The sequence below is a fragment of the Carcharodon carcharias genome, chromosome 11 (assembly GCF_017639515.1).
Source record: "Carcharodon carcharias isolate sCarCar2 chromosome 11, sCarCar2.pri, whole genome shotgun sequence".
In the NCBI taxonomy this organism is placed as follows: Eukaryota; Metazoa; Chordata; class Chondrichthyes; order Lamniformes; family Lamnidae; genus Carcharodon; species Carcharodon carcharias.
In genome coordinates, this window is record NC_054477.1 from 163108012 (window position 1) to 163134693 (window position 26682).

Consider the following 26682-nt stretch of genomic DNA (forward strand, 5'->3'; position numbering starts at 1 on the left):
TTTTCTGTCAGCCCTCCACAAATGTGAGAAGGATAGAAGGTGGGAGAGTGAGAGAGAAGGGACAGCTGGGAATGTTCCTCTTCAGGCCAGAATGGAAGGTGCTTTTTTTATTCATTCACGGGATGTGGGCTTCACTGGCTGGGTCAGCATTTATCCCCCATCCCTAGTTGCCCTTGAAAAAATGGTGGTGAGCTGCCTTCTTAAACCGCTGCAGTCCATGTGGTGTAGGTACACCCATATTGCTGTTAGGGAGGGAGTTCCTGGACAGCGACAGTGAAGGAACGGCGATATATTTCCAAGTCAGGATGGTGAGTGACTTGGATTGGAACTTCCAGGTGGTGGTGTTCCCATCTGTCTGCTGCCCTTGTCCTTCTAGATGGTAGTAGTCATGAGTTTGGGAGGTGCTGACGAAGGAGCCTTGGTGAATTCCTGCAGTGCATCTTGTAGATGGTACACACTGCTGCTACTGTGAGTCGGTGGTGGAGGGAGTGAATGTTTGTGGAAGGGGTGTCAATCAAATGGGCTGCTTTGTCCTGGATGGTGTCAAGCTTCTTGAATGTTGTTGGAGTTGCACTCATCCAGGTAAGTGGGGAGTATTCCATCACACTCCTGACTTGTGCCCTGTAGATGCTGAGAGTGAAATTGAGATTCGACAGTTTGTAACAAGGTGGGACACCTTCGTTCAATCTACTGGAAGTTGCGTGGGAAATCCATGGGACTTATTGGGGTACATAAAGGCAATTCAGAAAAAAGGGCCCTGACTGAAAATACAACAGATCGAGTTGTAGCGTCAACTACAGTTGCGAGTCCTGAGTGTGAACACTGCTGTGAGTTCGGGGGAGGTGACTAAGGAACATGAGGGTTATAAAGAATTTTTGTCAGGAGGAAAAGTAACCCCTTATCCCAAAAATGAGACAATTAAACCTATAATCGTACTTTGAGATACAGGAGCCACTCAAATACTTTTGCTGGAAATAAGCATAACTTTTCCAGAGAGCGCATTAAAAGCCAAAGTTTTAATAAATGGTATTGGTGTGACCTGATGTCAGGTAGGGGATGTCCAGAAGTTACTTGTAGCTGGAGTTGACTTACTCCTGGGAAATGATTTAGCCGGAGCAGCTTCCCCGATAATTATGGAAAACCTAAGTGAGGTTAAAGAGCCGGAGCAGTTACAGGAAAAGGTTCCAGGACTTTTTCCTTGGTGTGTGATGATGGAAAGAACGGCTAAACAAAGTCCATTATCGGAAGCCAAAGTGATACCACAGACAGATATTGGCTAGCTGAAACTTTCTTTACGAACTTTCTTAGGATAATCCGAAAGAGATGTTTGCTAAATCTTCTCTAATTGAGGCTCAACGAGCTGATCTGAAGTTAAATAAGATAGTCCAATCAGCCCAAGCTGAAACTGAGGGAGTTCCAGAATGTTGTTCTGTTATAAAAGGAATTCCAATGAGGAAGTGGAGACCTCCTCACAGACCAGCAGATGAGGAGTGGATGGTTGTTTATCACATAAGTGGTATCACCCAAATATCATAAAGAGATATTATGGATAGCACATGAAATTTCTCTGACAGGGCATGTAGGGATACGGAAAACTCAAGCGCAGGTAAACCGGTAGTTTTACTGGCCGGGTCTTCACAAGGACGTGGTGAAGTTTTGTAAAGTGTGTCATACGTGACAGATGTTGGGAAAACCACAATCAAATCGGCACCCTTAATTCCCATACCAGTTTTTGGGACCATTTAGTAGGATGTTAGTAGACTATGTGGCACTGTTACCGAAATTGAAAGCGGGACACCAGTGTCTCCTTACTATTATGGATATGACAACTTGATTTCAAGAGGCCACCCCTTTGAGAACAATTACAGCTAAGATAGTGATAAGGAAGTTAACCCAAGTTTTTACTCAATATGGATTACTGATGGAGGTCCAGTCAGATCAAGGTTCCAATTTTAGGTTGAAAATTTTTCAAACCATAATGAGTAGTTTGGGTATAAAACAGTTAAGGTCCACACCATATCATCCACAGACACGGGATCTTTAGAAAGGTACCATCAAACTCTCAAAACAATGATTAGAACATATTGTCATGAACATCCCCACGATTGGGAGAAAGGACTGGACTTACTTTTATTTGCTACCCAAGATTCACCAAATGAATCTATATGAAGGTTATAAAGAATTTAGTCCTTTTGAATTAATTTATGGACATGAGAAAAGAGGTCGTCTGAAATTACTCAAAAAGTTTTTAGGACAGAGAGATGAATCCTGTATGTTAGATTATGAGAAAAATTTCCCCCCCCTTGGAGGGGGAAGTGCAGGAGTGGGTAGGCGTGCCTCCGATTGGCAGCGGGGGCGCGCCGCCATTTTATGTGGGCGAGCCATTTAAGGCCCGCCCAGTGTGATGTCCGCCAAGAAGCGCTATGCGCTCCCTGTGCAGGCGGAGGGGGGTAGTGGGATTCCCTCAGCTGGGAGTGCGCTGTTTCACACATATGCACGAAAGAGTGCACTGACCTCCCTGAGGCTAAGTGCAGCCTCAGGGATATCGGCTCCAAATTTAAAAATATTAACGAAAGGATATCAGGATTTCCCTGACATGTCCCCTCATGTGACACTGGGTGAGGTTTCATGCTTTTTCTGAAGCCTGCCAGTGCTCCCAGCCTGTCAGCCAACCCTATGGTTAGAACGGGCAAGTCCATTAATGATAAGTACTTTCTAAGTGGCCTCAGTAGGCTGTTGACAGGTCGGCAGGCACACAGCTGATTCAATTGTGCCCCCACTGACCTGAAAATGGAAATTATGCGGGCTGACTTTGGGAGTTCCACCCATCGTCATCCCATGTCTTTTTACGCATTGGCGAGCGGGCCGCGCCCCCGCTTGCTGACCGGGAGATCCTCCCCTATGTGTCCATGTTCCAGGCATGCCTCATGGGAGCCTGCAAAGTGGCTCAAGAACATTTCAAAATTTCACAAACAAAGATGAAGGAATGGGCGGATAAGCCAAGCTGAGACTCAAACATTACAACCAGGGTATGAAGTGTTAGTTTTATTGTCTCTACAGGGGGAACCTCTGAAAGCATGGTTCAGTGGTCTATACAAGGTCATTAAGAGGGTTGGTAAAGTAAATTATTTGGTGGTCACCCCAGGTTGTAGGAAATAGAATCAGCTGTTTCATATCAACATGTTAAAACAATACGATCGTAGGGAGGAGGATAAGCAGGAGCAGGTATGTCAGGTAGTGAGGACAGTGGAGGACGAAAGAGACAGTGAGAGTGAGGCAGAAAGAGACTTAGTTCACCAATCTAGATTTAGGTAACAAAAACAAAAATACCTGGAAAAATTCAGCAGGTCTGACAGCATCTGTGGAGAGGAACACAGTTAACGTTTCAAGTCCGTATGACCCTTCATCAGAACTAAGACATATATAAATGAGATGAAATATAAGCTGGTAGAGGGGGGTGGTTTAGGGAGCCAGTGAAAGGTGGAGACCAAGAAGAGACTGCCAAAGATGTCATAGACAAAAGGACAAAGGGGTGTTGACGGTGGTGATATTATTTAAAGGATGTGCTAAGGGGAGCAAGCTAGTGGCAGATGGCCCTAGTGGGGGCTGTGGTGGGAGGAAGGGATCGAAATGGGCTAAAAGGTGGAGATGAAACAATTGATCGAAATAAATCTTAAAATAGGAGGGAAAAGAAAAAAAATATAGTGTAGAAAAATTATAAATAATTGGAAAAGGGGGGATTGGAAAGGGGGTGGGGATGGAGGAGAGAGTTCATGATCTGAAGTTGTTGAACTCAATGTTAAGTCCGGAAGGCTGTAAAGTGCCTAATCAGAAGATGAGGTGCTGTTCCTCCAGTTTGCGTTGAGCTTCACTGGAACATTGCAGCAGGCCAAGGACAGACATGTGGTCATGAGAGCAGGGTGGAGTGTTGAAATGGCAAACGACACGGAGGTCTGGGTCATGCTTGCGGATTTAGGTAAGGCTGGCTTTAGTGCAGTGAGAAAGAGACTGCCCACAATAAATGGCGCTAAATCCATTAATAGGTTAAACAACAGAAGATCAGTGGGGGTTGTTTCTAAAGTATTTAATGTAATCCAGAATCAGTTTATTCCTCTAGGACGAAAGAACCCTAACTTGCCAGAAATGGCCATGGATGGCTAAAGAGGTAAGAGACAACCTAAAACTAAATGAAATGGCATATGAAAGTGCAAAAAAAGCATAGATCCTAGTAAATGGGGAAGATACAAAGAACAGTGAAGGATGACAAAGCAGTTAGTAAGTGCAACGAAACAGAAATATGTTAAGAAGCAAAGGATATCAACATCAGCACAGAATGACTGCAGAATTCCGAGCTGCAGAGGGATCCAGGTGTTCTAGTGCATGAGTCACAAAAGGTTAGTATACAGGTACAGCATGTAATCAATAAGGCTAATGGAATGCTATCCTTTATTATAAGAGGAATTGAACATAAAAGTAAGGGTGTTATGCTTCAGTTATCCAGGGCATTGGTGCAACTGCATCTTGACTACTGTGGGTAGCTTTGGTCTCCTTATTTAAGGAAAGATGTAAATGTATTGGAGGTGGTTCAGAGGAGGTTTACTAGATTGATACCTGGAATGAGTGGGTTGTCTTTTGAGGAATGGTTGGACAGACTGGGCTTGTTTCCACTGGAGTTTAGAAGAGTGAGGGGTGACTTGATTGAAGTGTACAAGATCCTGAATGGTCTTGACAAGGTGGATGTGGAAAGGATGTTTCCTTTTGTGGGTGAGTCCAGAACTAGGGACATGGTTTTAAAATTAGAGGCAGCCCTTATAGGACAGAGATAAGGAGAATTTTTTTCTCTGAGGGTTGTGCAACTTTGGAACTCTCTGCCTCAGAGAGCGGTGGAGGCGGGGTCATTGAATATTTTTAAGGCAGAGGTAGATAGATTCTTCTAAGGGAATCAAAGGCTATCGGTGAGTAGATAGGAATGTGGAATTTGAAGCACAATCAGATCAGCCATGATCTTATTGAATGGCGGAGCAGGCTCGAGGGGCCGAATGGCCTACTTCAATTCCTATTTCGTATGTTCGTAAGTAATTAAACCACCTACTATCCGGTTAGCTAACACTGAAGTATTAGGACAGTTAGACACCATATTCTCATACTTAGAGGTAGGACAATGAAAGGATCTAGTAAGGTTACTTACAGAATTTAAAGGAATCTGTAGGGATAAACCAGGGTGTATAACTTTAGCTACGCATGATGTGGATGTAGGAGAATTTCCTCCTATAAAACAACATCCTTATCGCTTAGGACCAGAGAAACAGGCTCTGGTGAAAGCAGAAATTCAACATACGCTGGATAATCACCGAAATGATCCTAGCCAAAGCAGCTGGAGTTCTCCAATAGTGTTATTGCCTAAATCTGATTGGTCAACCAGATTCTGCATAGATTACAGGAAGGTTAATGCTGTAACAAAAATGGATTTCTACCAACCCCTCGTTTAGAAGATTGTACTGACAGGGTCGGCAGTGTCACATTCCTTATCAAGATAGATTTATTGAAAGGATACAGGCAAGTACGTTTAACGTTGTGAGCTTAAGGAGATATCGGCATTTGTCATGCCAAATGAGCTACACCAATGTCGAGTAATGCCATTGGTACTAAAAAATGCTCCAGCCCTTTCCAAAGACTAATGAATCAAATTGTAACCAGTGTGGTTTACTTGGACAATGTATTCATTTACAGCAACACTTGGAAAGATCACTTAAAACAATTGGAAGCCCTGTTTAAACAATTACAGTTGGCAGATCTTGTAATAAACCTTGCCAAGAATGAGTTTGCGAAAGCATGAGTAGCTTACCTATGGCATATTGTAGGGCAAGGACAAGTGCTACCAAGAACAGCAAAAGTACAGATTTTGGTGGAATTCCCTGCTCCTAAAACTAAACAAGAAATCATGACATTTAGGGGGATGTGCAGCTTCTATTGTAAGTTTGTGCCAAACTTCAGCGCAATAGCAGCTCCACTAACAGATTTATTGAAAAAGAAGACAAATGTGGTATGGTCAAGACAGCTTTTGAGAAGCTAAAGGCAATTCTAACTAATGAACAGTGTTGGCTGCCCCTAACTTCACTAAACCATTCAAGGTGGCAATTGCTGCTACTGACTTGGGGATAGGTGTAGTCTTATTACAAGAAGATGAACTGGGCGTAGAGAAGCCAGTGGGGTACTTTTCTGAAAAAAAAATCGGCAATAGAAAAGGAAACCCTGGGATTGTTACTGGTTCTTAAATATTTTGTGGTATATGTCCATCATGGCTGTAAACAGAAACTTAGAAACATAGGTAATAGGAGCAGGAGTAGGCCATTCGGCCCTTCGAGCCTGCTCCACCATTCATTATGATCATAGCTGATCATGCAACTCAATAGCCTGCTCCCACTTTCTCCCCATATCCTTTGATCCCTTTCTCTCCAAGAGCTATATCTAACTCCTTCTTGAAAACATACAATGTTTTGGCCTCAACTACTTTCTGTGGTAGCGAAATCCACAGGCTCACTACTCTCTGGGTGAAGAAATTTTTCCTCATAGTCCTAAATGGTCTACCCCATATCTTCAGACTGTGACTCCTGGTTCTGGACTCCCCCACCATCGGGAACATCCTTCCTGAATCTCCCTGTCTAGTCTTGTTAGAATTTTATAGGTTTCTATGAGGACTCTGGACTCCCCCATCATTCTCCTGAACTCCAGTGAATATAGTCCTAACCAACTCAATCTGCTCATATGTCAGTCCCGCCCAGGAATCAGTCTGGTAAATCTTCACTGCGCTCCCTCTATAGCAAGTACATCCTTCCTCAGATAAGGAGACCAAAACTGCACACAATATTCTAGGTGTGGTCTCATCAAGACTCTGTGTAATTGCAGCAAGACATCCCTGCTCCTGTACTCGAATCCTATCGCTATGAAGGCCAGCATACCATTTGCCTTCTCTACCGCCTGTTGCACCTGCATCCTTACCTTCAGTGACTGGTGTATGAGGAAACCCATGTCTCGTTGCACATTCCCCTTTCTCAATTTATAACCATTGAGATAATAATCTGCCTTCCTGGTTTTGCTACCAAAGTGGATAATCTCACATTTATCCACATTATACCGCATCTGCCATGCATTTGCCAACTTACTCAGCTTGTCCAAATCACACTGAAGCATCTTGCATCCTCCTCACAGCTCACCCTCTCACTCAGCTTTGTGTCATCTGCAGATTTGGAGATATTACATTTAGTTCCCTCATTTAAATCATCAATATATATTGTGAGTAGCTGGGGTCCCAGCACCGATCCCTGCGGTACCCCACTAGTCACTGCCTGCCATTTGGAAAAAGACACGTTTATTCCTACTCTTTATTTCCTGTCTGCCAACCAGTTTTCTATCCATCTCAATACACTACCCCCAATCCCATGCATGTAAAGGGACACTAATATATGCTTACCATAATCCCTTGGATTTTGTGGAAAAGTTTAAGACTCAGAATGCCAGAGTGTTTGGATGAAGCTTGCTAATACAGCCTTATAACTTAAAGGTTGTCCATATTGCTGGGAAGGATTATTTAATTGCTGATGTGTTAGCAAGGCTGTAATTTTGTTGGAATTATCTGGAAGTTAAGAAGATCAGAGCAAGTTGTATAAGTTCTGTGTAAGGAGTGAATGAGAATGAGTGAGCTTCGAAATTTTTTATATGTTGTCTATGTTTTCCTGTACGCTTCATAATGAAATGCATTTGGAAATTGTGTTTCATTTCTTAAGTGTGGAGCATGTTAATAATTCATATCTCCAAGAACTACATGCTTTTAAGAAAAATTGTAAGGACATTGAATTATTTGCACACACTCTTGAGTTTTTTTTGAAAAAGTTACATGTTCACTTTGGCCTGTGAGCAAGCTGCTTTTTCCAAGAAACCACATAACTTTGGCTACGTGATTAGCAAGACATCTTGGGAGATTAGAATTATTTTGTTCACTTGAGTTAAAATTTAAAAAAAAACTGCTGTTGACAGGCTGTGGGCTCCTGCTGATTGGCTGAAAAACACCAGGCCTGGAAGAATTTCTGACTGAACATGTTTTTTGAATTGATTGTGTGTGTCTTGGGAGAAAACTGTGAAAGAAGATTGCTCCTCTCTCTGTCTCCCTCTCTCTTTCCCTATATTGCCTACAGTCCAGAGTGGCTGTTCACCTTCAGCCAGAACTCATCTCAGAATAACTCTTCATCTCAGTATAACTTGTCTGTATTTGAAATCCTGCAAAGCTGCGCCAAGTGAGAGTTAACAATGACAGCTTTTCACCGAAGATCCTTTGGAAAGAACTTCCAGACAAGTACTGTGACCAGCACTCTGTTTTCACATGTAGGAATACCAAATTGACTGCGTTAAGACCTTTTTGAACTTTACCCTTTATCATAAAGTGTTCCCTTTGCCAACCTCTGCGGAGACCTTATTTATCTTGTTCTGTGTTTTGTGTGCGTGAGTGTGTGTGTTGGGATTTTAAAATGGGTAAATCCTTATGCTTCTGGGGTATAAATAGTATGTTAACCAGTTTTGCAACTTATTTTAAAAAATAAGTTTTGTTTCATGATAAATCAATTATTCTGTGTTTCGTGAAAGAAGTCCGGTACAAGTCCCTCTTATTCTGGGTCTAACAGTAGAGAAAGTAAGAAATTGGCTATTGTGGTGAGTGGTTTAAACATTTACACTTGATGTGACCTGTCGTGTAGTGGGGCTAGAGGAACTGTGTACTCCTCCCATCCCGCTCTTGACAACGTGTAAGCTTGCGAACCTTCTGAATATCTATACTGAAATGTAATTAAGCCCTTATTAGGGAACTGTACTATCTGAAAACCTCATCTGAATTTCATCTTTTTGGAAATTACATTGGCTCAAAAGAGCTTTGAAGATTATAGCCTGGATCCTAGCGGAGTTGTGGTGACTCCACACCTTAACTAAAATAGTGCCGGGACCTCGAAGATAGTGGCGTAAGGGAAGAAGGTGGGGTAGTGGCAATGTCATTGGACTATTAATCCAGAGGCCCAGGCTAATGCTCTAGGGATAAAAGCAAAATACTGCGGATGCTGGAAATCTGAAACAAAAACAAAAATAGCTGGAAAAACTCAGCAGGTCTGACAGGGTCTGTGGAGAGGAACACAGTTAACGTTTCGAGTCGGAATGACACTTCATCAGAACTAAACAAATATAGAAATGTGGTGAAAGATAAACCACATCTGTATATTTCTTTAGTTCTGATGAAGAGTCATACGGACTCGAAACGTTAACTGTGTTCCTCTCCGCAGACCCTGTCAGACCTGCTGAGTTTTTCCAGCTATTTATGTTTTTGTTAATGCTCTGGGGACATGGCTTCAAATCCCACCATGGCAGCTGGTGAAATTTAAATTCAATTAACAAAATCTGGAATTGGAAGAAAAAACTCATCTCAGTAATACTGACCGTGAAACTATCATCAATTGTTGTAAAAACCCATCTGGATCACTAATGTCCTTTAGGGAAAGAGATCTGGCCTATTTGTGACTCCAGACCCACACAACATGGTTGAGTCTTAACTGCCTTCTGAAATAGCCTAGTAATCCCCTCAGTTCAAGGGCAATTAGGATGGGCAACAAATGCTGGCCTTTCAAATGATGCCTACATCCCATGAAAGAACAAAGTTAAAAAAGATCTGAAGGTACCACACCCATTTCTGACAGATCCTAGTGCTGAGTTCAAACAGACCCCATTTTTGCTGGAGCAGGAATAGACGTGAATGCTCATAAAAAGTGAATAAGGTCTGTGGAACTGTCAAGCTGTCAAGTTATTTAAATCATCTGCCCTTTAAATTTTGAAAAAAAGAGCAGCCTGCTGTGTCTCTGAGTTGAACAAAATTGGTGCTTGCAGTTTCAGTAGATATTTGTTGACATGACTCTAAGTGCATTATTACTGCTTGACTGCTTCCACAACCTATCATTATCACAATGGGGGGCTGTAAATTCACAGTTTGATTGACAGCTCCATGAGGTTATTAAAGGATTAGCTATCTTTGACGTGGGGCTATGAATACAATTTTTGTTTTTATAAGGGATTAAATAATTGAGGGAACTTAAGTAACTGAATGGGTTTTTATCAATGAAGGTTTTTATAGTGAAGTCTGTAATTGATTTTTTAGAAATTTATTTAATCTTAGCGTGGTTCCTGAGGTCTGCCCATGGTGGTTACTGGGTAGGTTCTCATGGAGGGTGTAAGGGCCAAGGATGATGGATGTGGTGGGGGTGTGGGGGGGGGGTCATGTATTGGCATGAGTTGACATTAAGCTGGTATAGGGGTTTTAAGGGGCCAAGGGGATGAATGGGGTCATAGGTTGGCATGAAGAGCTTGAGGGGTCATGGGAGGTGGGTAGAGGGGCATGGGTTGACATGGAGGGTATGAGGGACCATTGGGATGGGTGGAGGGGCATGGGTTGGCATGAGTTGGCATGGATGAGTGGGTAGGGGTGTGAGGGCTAGTGGGCCTAATATTAAATAAAACAAACTTTTTAACCAGCCCACCTCAGCACTTGGCAGCTCCTGTGACCACCTCCAAACTGCTTCTCCCGAGGCAGGTTCGGCAAGTTACAAAATTTTCTGGTTTTCTGCGCTGACCTCAGGAGTGAAAGTGTGGGCCTATATTCTCATGTTCTATGTGTACCCTGCCAGAAACACTCAAGGATCTTGATCAGGTGTTTAAGGAATGAATACATTGCTGATAAAATGGGAGGAAATTTAATTAAATAAATGGGTTGGTGGGTCAAGTGGGGGGCAATCTGCTCCGCAACCCAAACTCTTCTCCATCCTGCCAGCTTCCAGCTATAAGGAGGCAGGATGATGGGTGCTCGAACAAACTATTCCCTGGAGGAAGATTGGAAATTTAACTATGATAGTGAGGCTGTGGGCCTCATTGTTATTCAGCTTTACAACTTTAACTCTGGACAGCCAAGTAGCCTGCTGCTTTCTTGAACCTCGGGGAACCTTGTAGCTACATCAAGGTGAGGACTTGGAGGATTCAGGGATGAGCGTCTTCACACCTGCCACCAGGATCTGGAATACCCACATTAGGAGCCCAAGCAACTGGGCACTCCAACCCTAGAGCTACCTGACAGGGCCTCCATTGCACCCCTAGTCCTCCGATTCCTCCGAGCCTCCGATCTACCCTAGTTCTCCAATCAACCCCCTCTCCCCAATCCTGTGATTAACCCACCTGTGCTCCACCCTCCCCCCCCCCATTAATCCCACCACCCCAAAGATCTTTAGCTTTTCTTCTACCTCTTCAATAGTGCAGCTTGGTACTGACTCCGACAGTGCGGCACTTACCCAGTATTGACCCTCCGACAGTGCAATGCTCTCTCAGTACTGACCCTTTGACAGTGCAGCACTCCCTCAGAACTGACCCTCTGATAGTGTGGCAGTCTCTCAACACTGACCCTCTGACACTGCGGCACTCCCTCAGTACTGACCCTTTGACAGTGCAGTACTCCCTCAGTATTGACCCTCTGACAGTGCGGCACTCCCTCAGTACTGACCCTCTGACAGTGCGGCACTCCCTCAGTACTGACCCTCTGACAGTGCGGCACTCCCTCAGTACTGACCCTCTGACAGTGCGGCACTCCCTCAGTACTGACCCTCTGGCAGTGCGGCACTCCCTCAGTACTGACCCTCTGGCAGTGCGGCACTCCCTCAGTACTGACCCTCTGACAGTGCGGCACTCCCTCAGTACTGACCCTCTGACAGTGCAGCGCTCCCTCAGTACTGACCCTCTGGCAGTGCGGCACTCCCTCAGTACTGACCCTCTGACAGTGCGGCACTCCCTCAGTACTGACCCTCTGACAGTGCGGCACTCCCTCAGTACTGACCCTCTGACAGTGCAGCGCTTCCTCAGTTTTGACCCTCTGACAGTACAGCACTCCCTCAGTATTGACCCTCTGACAGTGCGGGGCGCTCTCAATACTACATTTGTGTGTTAACCTTGATTTTGTGCTCTAGTCTTGATGGGACTCAAACCCACAACTTTTTAAGTCAGAGAGAGGGTGGTACCCACTGAGCCCCAGCTCAAAGTATTGCTGGCTGGTTGGGTCCTGGTGTGTGGGGCGAGTGACTATTGGTGAGCCAAATTTTGGTCAACACTGGGGATGTCCGTGCCCTCAGCCTAACCTTCAAACGTATGTTTAGAAATAACAAAGACAGAGGGGATCAGATTTCCAGTTTGCAGCCCGGGCACAGAGGATCAGCTGATGGGGGTGCATGTTGAGATTTCACTGAGAGGTCAGTGCACCTTCTTTTTGTGCCACAGGATATTTATCTGGGAAAATGAGTAACCGGGTAATCAGGTGGCCATATGTTCAATGCCCAGATGAGTGTTTCTGACACACAGAATCCCCAGTGCTGGGAGGTCATCAGATTTGGTCTGTGAACAGAGAAGATTGTTAGGCAGGAAAGGACCAGCTAGTCTAACAAGGCCACACTTCATGGTGGCTGGAGAATGGCAGCATGGACATTCCTACCTGCCTGTCACCAATGTAATCGCCTGGGAAAGAACAACAACTTACATTTATATAGCACCCTTAACATAATGAAATGTCTCAAGGTGCTTCACGGGAACATTATAAAACAAAGTATAACACTGAGCCATGTAAGGAGATACTAGATCAGCTGAGCAAAGCTTGGTCAAAGAGGTAGGTTTTCAGGAGTGTTTTAAAGGAGGAGAGTGAGTTAGAGAGGCGGGGAAGTTTAGGGAGGGAATTCCATAATTTGGGGCCTAGACAGCTGACAGCTCAGCCACCAATAGCAGAGCAATTAAAGGCCAGAATTAGAGGGGTGCAGATAACTCGGAGGGTTGTGAGGCTGAAGGAGATTACGGACATAGGGAGGGACAAGGCCATAGAGGGGCTTGGAAACGAGAATGAGGATTTTAAAATGAAGATGTAGCTTGGCCAGTTGCGGACGTAAGTCAGCGAGCGCACGGCAGATAGGGGAACAGGACTCACCGTGAGTTCAAACACGAAAGGCAAAAAAAACCAAGTCAGTAAAGGGGCAAAAGTACGCTGGAAAATTTCTCGAAGGCCCTTGCTGGTGATCAGGGTTCAGGAGATTGCATGGACAAGGTGACCTTTATAAAGGCATTTATCTTCTCTATAATACAATCTCTGCTGCAGTCAGGAATTTGTCTACCTCCTTCGTGACCGAAGAGGCTGAGCAACCACCACCCCCGCTGGCAGCACATTCCAGAGGCTCACAACTCTCTGGGAATGGAAGACCCGCCCAATATCCAGCCTGAATCCCAGGATGTCTGGCTTTATTCTTTTTTTTTATAGCCATTGGGGATTTGAGGGATCCACCCCATTAAATTAATAGGTACGAAAACCAAAGGCAGAAATTGAAACTGAGCGACACAAAGAGCTTTGTTGTTGCTCCAACTGATGAAGACAGGAGTCTTCCTGTCACCTGCTGGGCTGGGAAAGTTAGGGCGAGACTCGGAGAGTGCCCATCTTTCACATTTCCAGCCAATCTCAACTTGAAATGGAACACATCGAGCCAAATTCACACATTGCTTACATCAAATAGCTAGGTTCGAATCTTTGCATTTTTAATTTGCTTCATTGCCCCTTTGTTGATCCAACTTCAAATCTTTGCAAGTGAACATTAGAGGCTTTAGTGAGTTAAGTGAGGGATTTTGCCTGTCAGTCTTCCTTTTCAGATAATTCAGTGCCAGCATTTGAACAAGAGTCTCCCTTGACAAACGAATAAAGGCACTTTACTTTTTTAGCTCTGCCAACCAAATATACAAAGTTTTTTTTAATGTTTGTTTTCTGTTGAGAAGCAAAGTGGAATTGTCTCACATTTGTTCGCAGTGCACACAGAGCTGGCTAACTGAATAAGGACCTGCTGAGAGTGTTTTTCATGTGTTACCACTGAGGATTTCTGAGACTTAAACTCCAGTGTGACAGTGACCGGGCGTTTGCCAAGATTCCCAGTGCCCTGGGAGATTGGGCTTGAACACGATGCTGGACTTTGCAGCCGTGTGGCTTACTCTCCTCCAAGGGTGTCACGTTAAGGGGCCTGAGGGGGTTAAATTACGAAGACAGGTTGCACAGAATAAGTGTGTATTTCCTCAAATATAGACAATTAAGGGGGCAATCTAATCGAGATGTTAAAGATGATCAAAGGGTTTGATCGGGTAGATGAGAGAAACTATTTCCTCTGGTTGAGGGAGTGGCGGGGAGTCCAGGACAAGGGGGCACAACCTTAAAATTAGAGCCAGGCTGATTTAAAAATCACACTTTATAATGTTATGACCCAGCAGTTGGTAAAGCTAAGTTATTTAAAAATCCCAGAGAGAAATTTTAAACAACTGTCATCACCTACATTTTAAGTGGTATGTTTGAGATGCAACTCTAAATTTAGGAATCAGACCACCAGTTTTTGCAAAGTTTCTATCTTAAACTAAATGAAACATTTTATTAAGTTACAACACATTAAACACATGCACATGGCTACAAATTACTCATAACTTTTAACAAGTTCCCAGACGAATCTCCACTAAGGCAACAGCAACCCATAGGTTTTTAAGCAGATACCAGGCAAAGCATTTTCACCTTAACAAATTCAAAATGAGGTTCCTTTCACTTTGGTTCCTTTGCAGACACAGTGGTAAGCTTCCAGGCATTGATCTTACATTGCTCTTGCCCTGCACACATGAAACTACTGTCTGTTATACCCAGCACATCTCATTGAATGTAAATTCTCATTGTATCACCAGTCCCTTTAAACTCCACCTCTTCCAACAATAAAACCCCTTTCGCAGTGCCAATTTTATTAGTAATATAAATATTGCTTGGTCTCTGCTAGCTAGGTGAAGATTTCACCCCACTTCTTGAATACTCTATTCAACAAAATGCAAATGCACCTCTACTTCTCTGTTTACATCTTAAAACTAGTACACATCAAAGCACCCAGACTAGCTGGCTTTAATCCAATTAAGACAGATGCACACAGACTAACTCTCTATTTTGTTAAAAATAATTTCCAATAATATATACATTAATAACTTCATGACAATAATTGGATTTTTGAAAAATTCTGAAGCTGCATTTGGTTGTAGCAGCAAAGGTTTGTTGAATCATTTGCAGCCTTTGAATTCAGGCTGGACCTCGCGATGAATACCAATTAATTGGTGTCATGTGACATCAAATTAATGCCAGATGCTGCAATAGACAAAGCCTCAATTCTAACGTTCAGCCATGGGAGAAATCTTTCCTAAATATGTTCAACTCCTCACACCCTCTCTCTCACAACATCTAACACTTGAACATTCGTTCTGCGAGTTTGCGTGACCAATCTTAGCAGCACTGAGAGAATTTGTGCTTTTGAGTTATGCTCTTCTGCATGAGGCCTCTCTCTGGCACTCTGAAAAGTGGTGGTGTTTATCAGCAATGTTTATCAGCCTGACTCCCACTTACTGCAAGGTAGATCCGTCCCTGCACAGTGAGGCTGGAATTTTCCAGCCCCTCACGCCAGAAAGGTCTTCCGGTCCTGCCGAAGTGAATGGAGGTTTCATTGGCTTGTCGGGCCCACCATAGGGGAACCCCCTTGCTGCGGGGGAGCCGGAGAAATCCAGCCTGACTTTAAGACTATCAGTTCTGCGTTTGATGCACTCCAATAGAATTTGTCAGAATTATTATTTATAATGACAAAATATGCAGAAAATAAAGTTGAAAGTTGTCACTTTTTGACAGCAAATTCTGACCTCTTCCCCCCTTCCTTTAAGATGCTCCTTAAAACGTTCATTGACCAAGCTTTTGCTCGCCAGCCCCAATATCTCCTTAACGTGGGTTCGATGATTGTCAGATCGATGTCAAAACCCGACTGGTTCGTTAGTGTCCTTTAGGCAAGAAAACTTGACATCCTTGACCGGTCTGGGGCCACCTGTGATCCAAACTCCTCATAGCAACCTGATTAACTCTCCACTGTCCTCCGAAGTGTCCGAGTAAGCCACTCGGTCGTATTTAAACTACTACCCGGGGGCAAGGGAAAAGCCGAGCACCATCCCCCTCAGGGAAACGAAGGATGGGTGATGAATGCTGGTCTTGCCAGCAACATCCACGTCCTGAGAATGAATAAGAATTGGCAGCCGTGAAACAGGGCCCTGATATGTTGAGCTGCTCCCATCAGATTCTGTTTCGTATGTTTTATATTTTCTGGTTCCCATAAGATGTAAATGATCGCACTTTAGACTCAAAACGCTGGAGCTTCTTCGAGTGTATGTCTTGCTGTTCTCCATGTGGCTGATAGACTGAAACATTATTACTCTGCAGTGCAACAGTGCTGTGGCATCCTGGGACATATATTCACGTAACAATTAGTTCCTAGCCCTTCCCGAATGAGATAACAATTTAACAGTGTGCTCAATTCCAACGTACGACTCAGATGTATGTTGGGGCCCTGTGGAAGTGCTGGCGTGCTGAGCTACGTGGGAATACCAGGGAAGTTTAAACTGTCAATGGGCAATTCCCCTGCTCTTCGGGACCCTCCGTGAGTAACTCCGGCTCTGGGTTAGACTCAGAGACTTTGGACGATTCCAATTTATTTACCTGGACAGTTACCCAGGAAATTAGTTCAACAGATTAAAACCTAGTCTAACACCTGGGTAACTCCACAAGTGACCCCCCAATTACTCACACTAATCTCCTAGCTATCCTCTGATTTGACCCGACAACCCCCCAACTACCCTCCCTCCCAATCACCCGGTTACCCCTCGACCACACCCCTGACCACCTGACTACCAGCACCGCACCCCCCCCATCCCCGACTTCCTGACCACCCTGTCGAACAGCCCCAACTACCCCTCCCCCGACCAACAACTACCCAACCAACCCAGCCCGACTACCACCTGACCACCCCCTCACTTGACTTGGCTGCCCAACCATACCTGACCCGGCTATGCCCCCAACTACTCAACCATACCCCCCCAACCTCCTGACTACCCTGACCCAATCTGATTACCGCCTTACTCAACCTACCCACCTCACCCCCTACTCACTTATCCACCTCCCCACGCACCCCTTACCCACCTCACCCACGTACCCGCACTACCAGCCTACCCATTCACTAATATTCAAATTGGACACTTAAACTTATCATACAGCCACTAGTGCTGTCAAACGGGGCCATGTCCTGTCTTCCCCTGAATTTTCCCCACTTTGATGCAGCTGTCTGAGGAACGCTGCTCTCTGCATTTCTGGAAAAGCCGGTCTCGGAAGGCCCCGGAAGAAATGGGGAGCAGGAATCTGAAGATGATTGTCTGTCCTCAGTAGATCGGGACCATTGCCTTCCCGATGAGACAGCAAAATCAAGCCTGCCCCTTCGGGCTGAGGCAAAAGATCCCACTGTTTTGAAGAAGATCAGGGGAGTTCTTCCCAATTTCCTGGCCAATATTTATCCCTCAACCAAACGCCTAAAATTAACTGGTCGAAAAATACATCTTTGACTGTAATGCACTTTGGAAACGTTGAGGTCATGAAAGGTGCTATGGAAATGCAAGTCTTTCTGCTGAACATATTTGAGGGGTGGGTTTTGTGGAGTCAAATGACCCTTTCCTCGTCCTTCATTTTCCTTGTTCTTTCAAGACCCCCACCTGGAACAGTCTGGCTGCCTGTCTCTGCCATGGTGTAGTTGCTTGTTTGTATAGTTAACCATCAAATGTGCCAAAACATGCACTGAACAACCTAAAGAGGCATCTGGGATCAATTTAGTTCAAAGGATCAAATGTAGAAGGTTTGTACTTTGAAGTTCTCCGAAGTGCGATTTCTACCTTGCAGCTATTCCCAGCTGCTGACCCTTCAAACCATAAGCTTTTCAGTGAGTGAGTGAGAATTTCACAATTGTTTATCATATCGTTTGCAGTGTTACTCATCATTGACACAATTTAATCCAGAGTTCTGTTTTGGTGCATTATTCTTGAAAATTGCTGAGGAGAGAGACATGTTGCTGAAGCTTTTCATCTGGCACTCATCAGGACAAACACAGTAATGCCAAATTTCAAACAATCGCAACTATTTATAGTACAAGAGGCTGCTGATTGGTTGGCAAGTTGATTCTGATTGGCTGAGGCGTTGCCATAGAGAAAGCAAGTGGGGAAATAGAGGCTCCCCAAGCTCCCGGGTAATTCAAAAAACGTGCAAGGCTTGATCATGTTGAACATTGCATTCTCCATGGCAACGTCTCGGCTAATCAGAGCCAACTTATAAACCAATCAACACCCTTTTCTCCTGTAGCATAAATTGTTGTGATTGTTTGAAATTTAACACTCTTGTGTTTGTCCTGATGAGTGCAAGATGAAAAACTGTGGCAACATGTCTCTCATTTCAGCAAGATTCAAGTTCTGTGCTACCAAATGACTGTTTATTTTTCTTTTATTTGCTCGCCGTGTGGGTGTCACTGGTAAGCTGGCATTTATTGCCCATCCCCATCATTGCCCTGAGTTTGATACAATTTGAGTGCCTTGGTTAGGGCAGTTGGTGTGAGACAGGAGTTGCATGTAGGTTCAGACTGGGTAAGGACTTATTGTTGCCTCTTTAAAGGACACTAGTGGGTTTTTATAAGAATCCAGCAACTTCATAGTCACTTTTACTGACACCAGCTTTTTATATTTTGAAACTGAATTGAAATTCACAACCTGGTATGGGATTTGTGTTCATCTTCTCAGGACTATTAGTCTAGTATCATAACCGTGACACCACTGGAAGCCTGTGACCTCTTAGACTGAACGCAAACCAAAGGCTTAGTAATAGATTGACTATTTTAAAAAAAAGCTGAAAGCAAATAAACTTACAAAGACCATCTCTCATTTCAGCCCGTTTTATGGTGAAGACTTCTATTGTGAAATTCCAAGAACATTCCGCTACCTAGCATTTTATATTTTTGACAGGGACGTCTTTCGGAGGGATTCGATTATTGGTAAGCTTTTCTGATCAGTTACTTCATTTTCAGATTGATCTTATGTTGCTTGCTATTTGACAAATACATCATTTTTAAAAATTCATTCACGGGATGTGGGCTTCGCTGGCTGGGCCAGCATTTATTGCCCATCCCTAGTTGCCCCTTGAGAAGGTGGTGGTGAGCTGCCTTCTTGAACCGCTGCAGTCCCTGTGGTGTAGGTACACCCACTGTGCTGTTAGGGAGGGAGTTCCAGGATTTTGACCCAGCGACAGTGAAGGAACTGTGATAGATTTCCAAGTCAGGATGGTGAGTGGCTTGGAGGGGAACCTCCAGGTGGCGGTGTTCCCCTGTGTCTGCTGCTCTTGCCCTTCTAGATGGTAGCAGTCGGGAGTTTGGAAAGTGCTGTCTAAGGAGCCTTGGTGAATTCCTGCAGTGCATCTTGTAGGTGGTACACACACTGCTGCTACTGTGCGTTGGTGGTGGAGGGGGTGAATGTTTGTGGATGGGGTGCCAATCAAGCGGGGCTGCTTTGTCCTGGATGGTGTCAAACATCTTGAGTGTTGTGGGAGCTGCACTCAGGCAAATGGGGAGTATTCCATCACTCTCCTGACTTGTGCCTTGTAGATTGTGACAGGATTTGGGGAGTCAGGAGGTGAGTTACTTGCTGCAGGATTCCTAGCCTCTGACCTTCTCTCGTAGCCACAGTACTTATATAGCTGGTCCAGTTCAGTTTCTGGTCAATGGTAACTCCCAGGATGTTGATAGTGGGGGATTCAGCGATGGTAATACCATTGAGTGTCAAAGGGCGATGGCTATATTCTCTCCTGTTGGAGATGGTCATTGCCTGGCACTTGTGTAGCATGAATGTTACTTGCCACTTGTCAACCCAAGTCTGGATATTGCCCAGGTCTTGCTGTATTTGGACATGGAATGCTTCAGTGTCTGAGGAGTCATGAATGATGCTGAACATTGTGCAATCATCAGTGAACATCCCCACATCGGACCTTATGATGGGAGGAAGGTCATTGCTGAAGCAGCTGAAGATGGTTGGGTCTAGGACACTATACTGAGAAGCTCCTGCAGTGTTGTCCTGGAGCTGAGATGATTGACCTGCAACAACCACAACCATCTTCCTTTGTGTTAGGTATGATTCCAACCAGTGGAGAGTTTCTGCCGCTGATTCCTATTGACTCCAGTTTTGCTAGAGCTCCTTGATGCCTTTGACTCGGTCAAATGCTGCCTTGATGTCAAGGGCAGTCACTCTCACCTCACCTCACCTCTGGAGTTCAGCTCTTTTGTCCATGTCTTGAACCAAGGCTGTAATGAGGTCAGGAGCTGAGTGACCCTGGAGGAACCTGAACTGGGCATCAGTGAGCAGGTTATTGCTAAGCAAGTGCCGCTTGACAGCACTGTTGATGACCCCTTCCATTACTTTAGTAATGATCGAGAGTAGACTGATGGGGCAGTAATTGGCTGTGTTGGATTTGCCCTGCTTTTTGTGTACAGGACATACTTGTGTAGATGCTGGTGTACATTGCTGTGTAGATGCTGGTGTTGTAGTTGTATCTCCCCACATCAGTCTTGAGGGGAGAAGGTTGAATGCTTAGCGCCGCAACACAGACTTAGCGTCAATTCCATGGGGGCAGGCACGGTTGCAGGGTGGATATCGCTTCTGATGGAACTTCCCCATTACTTTTGTTACGACTGTAGCTGATGTCACTGCTGAGCAAGGCAGGTCTCGGATTGAAATCTGTCTCGGCTGAGCATAATCTGCTCTTTTTGGATTGTAGAAATATGGAGGGATTGTTATTGAACACTGAAGCACAGGACTTCAGTGATAACTTTTAAAAAAAAATTAAATTTCAATTATTAAAATATTTATTTTAAAGAAAGAAAAGTAAAAGAAAAAATGAAACTTAACACAAGATAAAAGATACACAGTTAGAAAAGATCTTACAAAATAACCCCCAATAATGTTTTTACTAAGGGTACACAATGAGACTATGTTTTTGGCAACAGCCCTCATAGAGTCTTGACTGAAAAACGCAGGAAATATTCCCTAAATCAACAAATTTCCTCTCACTGCAACCAGAAGTATAATCCATGACTTCCCAGAACCAAAACACACTGATGTGGTTTTCCAAAGGCAGGTTCAAAACAAACTGTTTCACAGGACAAATATTCTCCTGGCCTAAGGCTGAGTTGCTTCCTTCAATTAAAAATCTTTCACAGCCAAAATCAAGGGAGTTGGCCTTCAGTGAGACATCCCCACAGCAACTCGATCCATCTGAAAATCTGTACTCATAAATACTCTTTTTTCCCTTTTATCTTCATTCTCCATAGTCTTCACAAACCTCTTTAAACTTAGGTTCTCCAAATATTAAAACCTTTTATGTTCTAAAATATTGATCTATTTTGGATCAATAACATTTAAAACACCTGCCCCTGTTTACTCATTAATCTCCTTTAAGTTGCAAATGTTCCTTGGTACCTTTGAACCACTTTTGAAATGCAATAGCTGCATGTCAATTTCAACACTTAACCTCCAATGTAAATTTCAAATCTACTCTGTTTACTTGTTAATTAAAACCTACCTTAAGGCCTCGTTACAAATGCAAAGAAATAACACCTTTGCTCTTTCATCCTTTAGACTCAACAGACAATTTAACTCCAAAAATCTCACCTTCAATTCGCCCTGGAGACACACAGACACAACTTCCCTTACCCAAACAGGATATATACATACACAAAAACAAAACACTGCGGATGCTGGAAATCTGAAACAAAAACAAAAATAGCTGGAAAAACTCAGCAGGTCTGGCAGCATCTGCGGAGAGGAACACAGTTAACATATTGAGTCCGTATGATTCTTCTGTTGAAGGGTCCTCGTTCTGATGAAGAGTCATACGGACTCGAAACGTCAACTGTGTTCCTCTCCGCAGATGCTGTCAGACCTGCTGAGTTTTTCCTGCTATTTTTGTTTTTGTTTCAGAATATATACGTACATATGAAAAAAAGGAAGAGAATGGATGTGCACCATGCTTTTACACACTGACTATTGGTCAGTCTTTGGCACTGGACTCAGCATTCATCACATCAGAATTCACAGCATTTTTCAATTTGTTCATGGGATATGGGCATCTCAGGTAAGGCCAGCATTTATTGGCCCTCCCTGATTGCTACTCAGAGGATGGTGGTGAGGGTACAGCCATATTCATAGTGGGCTTTATACAACAGAGTGGCTTGCTCGGCTACTTCAGAGGGCAGTCAACCATGATGCTGTGGCTCCCTTGGTAAAGGTGGAAGATTTCCTTCCCTAAAGGACATTAGTCAACCAGGTGGGTTTTTACGACAATCCGGTAGTTTCGTGGTTACCGTTACTGAGACTAGCTTTTAATTCCAGATTTATTAAATTAATTGAATTTGAATTCTCCAGCCATTCTTCTGAGATTCAAACTCAGGATCATTAGTCCAGGCCTCAGGATTGCTAGTCCCGTAATGTAACCACCATGCCCACAATACAGCCCACCTTGGAGAACCTGTGCCACATTATGCAGGATGGGTGATATATTCCATGTCGGAAGAAAGTTTATTTCACTCCAGGTTACAGCAGCGGCTTCTTGGGTATTCTTCAGACCCATTGTCTCCACAGCGATGAGAATATTATTCAGACCCACTCTCTCCACAGCAATGAAAATATTATTCAGACCCACTCTCTCCACAGCAATGAGAATATTATTCCAACCCACTCTCTCCACAGACCCACTGTCTCCACAGCAATGAGAATATTATTCAGACCCACTGTCTCCACAGCAATGAGAATATTATGCAGATTATCTTCTGCTCTCAGGACTGAGTAAAGCTGAGCATAACTGAGCAGAGAAAGAGAGGGCAGCTTGTGAGGATGCTGCAGACACAGGATTTTTAGCCCAGGAAACAGATTGGATATGGCAGAGGATCCTCTGACTCACCTGTGCTTGTCCAGTTGAACAGCGATCACAGCTCTGCATTTACACAATCTCCTTTAATGTTCCAAGGAACTTCAGAGGAGCGTATTTTGACAATGCTTGTGGAATCTGATTCTTGTATTTCTCCTGTAATTTTCTTCAGTTGAAAACTCCTATACCATGAGTTTATAGAATGAAGGGTTACACCCAATCTTATACCATGGCTCAGTGGGCAGTGCTCTTGGCTCTGACTCAGAGGCTGTAGGTTCAAGACTCATTTCAGAGTCGTGAGCACAAACTGTAGGCTGGCATTCCGAGTACTTACTGAGGGAGTGCTGCATTGTTGGCGGTGCCATAGTAAACTATGGAGGTGCAATGTTAAACCGTTTGTCCTCCCAGGTGAAGAGTGATGGACACCTTTCGATGAAGAGAAGAGTTCTCCCTGCTTCCCTGGCCAATAATTATTTCTCAACCAGCATCTAAAAACAGATCATGTATCTCACTGCTGTTTGCAGGACCTCGTTGTGCACGTATTGGTTGCCACATTTTCAACATTGCAGTGCTAGTAGCATGTGGCAGTACACAGCAAGATCCCACCAACAGTCAAATTGACCTGTTGTTGATTGTATTGCCCAAGGGATGATCATGGATCAGCACACCAGGAGAACTCCCTGCACTTCTTTGGAAATCAAGAATACCTTGGGAGCTTTGATGTCTCATCAATTAGATGGCATCTCCATAAGTGTAGCACTCCCTCAATACTGAGCCCTCCAACAGTGCAACGTGTCCTCAGTACTGACCCTCCAACAGTTGAGCACTCCCTCAGTACTGAACCCTCCAACAGTGCAGTGCTCCCTCAGTACTGTACCCTCCAACGGTTGAGCACTCCCTCAGTACTGACCCTCCAACAGTGCAGCGCTCCCTCAGTACTGAACCCTTCAACAGTTGAGCACTCCCTCAGTACTGAACCCTCCAACAGTTGAGCACTCCCTCAGTACTGAACCCTTCAACAGTGCAGTGCTCCCTCAGTACTGTACCCTCCAACAGTTGAGCACTCCCTCAATACTGAACCCTCCAACAGTGCAGTGCTCCCTCAGTACTGTACCCTCCAACAGTTGAGCACTCCCTCAGTACTGAACCCTCCAACAGCGCAGTGCTCCCTCAGTACTGTACCCTCCAACCGTTGAGCACTCCCTCAGTACTGACCCTCCAACAGTTGAGCACTCCCTCAGTACTGAACCCTCCAACAGTGCAGTGCTCCCTCAGTACTGTACCCTCCAACTGTTGAGCACTCCCTCAGTACCGACCTTCCAACGGTGCAGTGCTTCCTCCGTGATTGAAGTTCCAATCTATATTATGGGCTGAAATTTCTGAAGTGGGGCCTGAGGCTACGATTTTCTGAATCAGAGACAAGAGTGCTGCCCATTGAGCCATGAGAGACATTCCTATCAGTTACTGACGTCCTGTAATCTAGATCAGGTTTCGACTGTTGTATGGTTATGTAAATAAGAGCAGTATAGTTCCTGAGTCAAGTTCTGTTGTTTGTATTATACGACAGACTGGCTGAGACAATACATTTCTCTTCTGTTTTGGAATTATTGGAATTGTTTCGCTGTATTGAAATCTGAATGCTGGCTGTTCTGCTCAGAGGCTATTGCAACTGCAACAGGGTTTAATCAAACCAGATGTTTCGGAAAGTCACCCTACTGGTTACCATTAGTGCTGATGAAATCAGAATTGAACTTTTACCAAGCAGCACAATGATTGTTAAAGTTGTAGTTCATCGTGTCCCAAAGTGCACCGAGCCACTGCCATGGTGGACTAATTTCTGCACAGCAAGATCCCATGAACATCACTAGCACATGTGGTGATTAACCAGTTAAAATGCCTTTGATGTTGTTGTTCTAGAGAGAAATGTCCAATATTTCCCTCCTGCTCTTCTATGGATAATGATCCTTGAAACTCCTTGAGACCTTTCAGTATGATAGAAATGCAGAATCAGTGCTCGTCATTTTTGAGTAGAGCATTGAAATCTTTTACTTCCACCAGAACTGGCAGACAGGTCTCATCTAAAAGACAAAACAAAAACAGAATTACCTGGAAAAACTCAGCAGGTCTGGCAGCATCGGCGGAGAAGAAAAGAGTTGACGTTTCGAGTCCTCATGAGGACTCGAAACGTCAACTCTTTTCTTCTCCGCCGATGCTGCCAGACCTGCTGAGTTTTTCCAGGTAATTCTGTTTTTGTTTTGGATTTCCAGCATCCGCAGTTTTTTTGTTTTTTTCTCATCTAAAAGACCGCCAGTCTGACAGTGCAGCGCTCCCTCAGTACTGACCCTCTGACATTGCAGTGCTTCCTCAGTACTGACCCTCTGACAGTGCGGCACTCCCTCAGTACTGACCCTCTGACAGTGCAGCGCTCCCTCAGTACTGACCCTCTGACATTGCAGTGCTTCCTCAGTACTGACCCTCTGACAGTGCGGCACTCCCTCAGTACTGACCCTCTGACAGTGCAGCGCTCCCTCAGTACTACCCTCTGACAGTGCAGCACTCCCTCAGTACTGACCCTCTGACAGTGCAGCGCTTCCTCAGTACTGACCCTCTGACAGTGCAGCACTCCCTCAGTACTGACCCTCTGACAGTGCAGCACTCCCTCAGTACTGACCCTCCGACAGTGCAGCACTCCCTCAGTACTGACCCTCCGACAGTGCAGGCATTCCCTCAGTACTGACCCTCTGACAGTGAGGCACTCCCTCAGTACTGACCCTCTGTCAGTGCGGCACTCCCTCAGTACTGACCCTCTGACAGTGCAGCGCTCCCTCAGTACTACCCTCTGACAGTGCAGCACTCCCTCAGTACTGACCCTCTGACAGTGCAGCGCTTCCTCAGTACTGACCCTCTGACAGTGCAGCACTCCCTCAGTACTGACCCTCTGACATTGCAGTGCTTCCTCAGTATTGACCCTCTGACAGTGCAGCGCTCCCTCAGTACTGACCCTCTGACAGTGCGGCACTCCCTCAGTACTGACCCTCTGACATTGCAGTGCTTCCTCAGTATTGTCCCTCTGACAGTGCAGCACTCCCTCAGTACTGGCCCTCCAACAGTGCAGCACTCCCTCAGTACTGGCCCTCCAACAGTGCAGCACTCCCTCAGTACTGGCCCTCCAACAGTGCAGCACTCCCTCAGTACTGGCCCTCCAACAGTGCAGCACTCCCTCAGTACTGGCCCTCCAACAGTGCAGCACTCCCTCAGTACTGGCCTTCCAACAGTGCAGCACTCCCTCAGTACTGACCCTCTGACAGTGAAGTACTTTCTCAGTACTGACCCTCTGACAGTGCAGCACTCCCTCAGTACTGACCCTGTGATGGTGCAGATTGCACATTTGTGCAGTGTATGTTGAATGTGTGGCAACTTGGGATGTCCTTGAAATGTACCAAAGTGCTGAGAAAAATTGAGATTTTGGCAGCTGAGGGGGGGTTAATGGCTTTGTGTTCTCGGACTACTGTCATTCTACCTTGAGGTTTGCTTAAGTAAAATGGGTCTTGTGCAAGAGAACTGATTTAACCCCAGGTTAACCCAGCTTGGCATGGACCTCAATTATACTGTTCTTGATACACTGACTTTGTTATGTCTTAGGATATGAAGTGTTATCCAAGATTTGAATAAGCTGCATTCCAAGTAAAATGACCAGATTTTATTCCCATTCTTCAAAAGACCCAGTACTCCTGTTCCTGAACTGCTTTTTTATTGCA

The 26682-nt window shown here is 44.7% G+C and overlaps 1 protein-coding gene across 1 annotated transcript in view; it reads left to right on the forward strand.

The window, feature by feature from the left end:
* The window catches only part of rasa3 (RAS p21 protein activator 3), a 181078-nt gene that overhangs the window by 92489 nt on the left and 61907 nt on the right, over nt 1–26682 (forward strand). The window contains exon 3 of the mRNA XM_041199605.1: nt 18901–19004. Within this exon, the coding sequence (XP_041055539.1) occupies nt 18901–19004 (104 nt within the window). The remainder of the gene's footprint in view (nt 1–18900; nt 19005–26682) is intronic.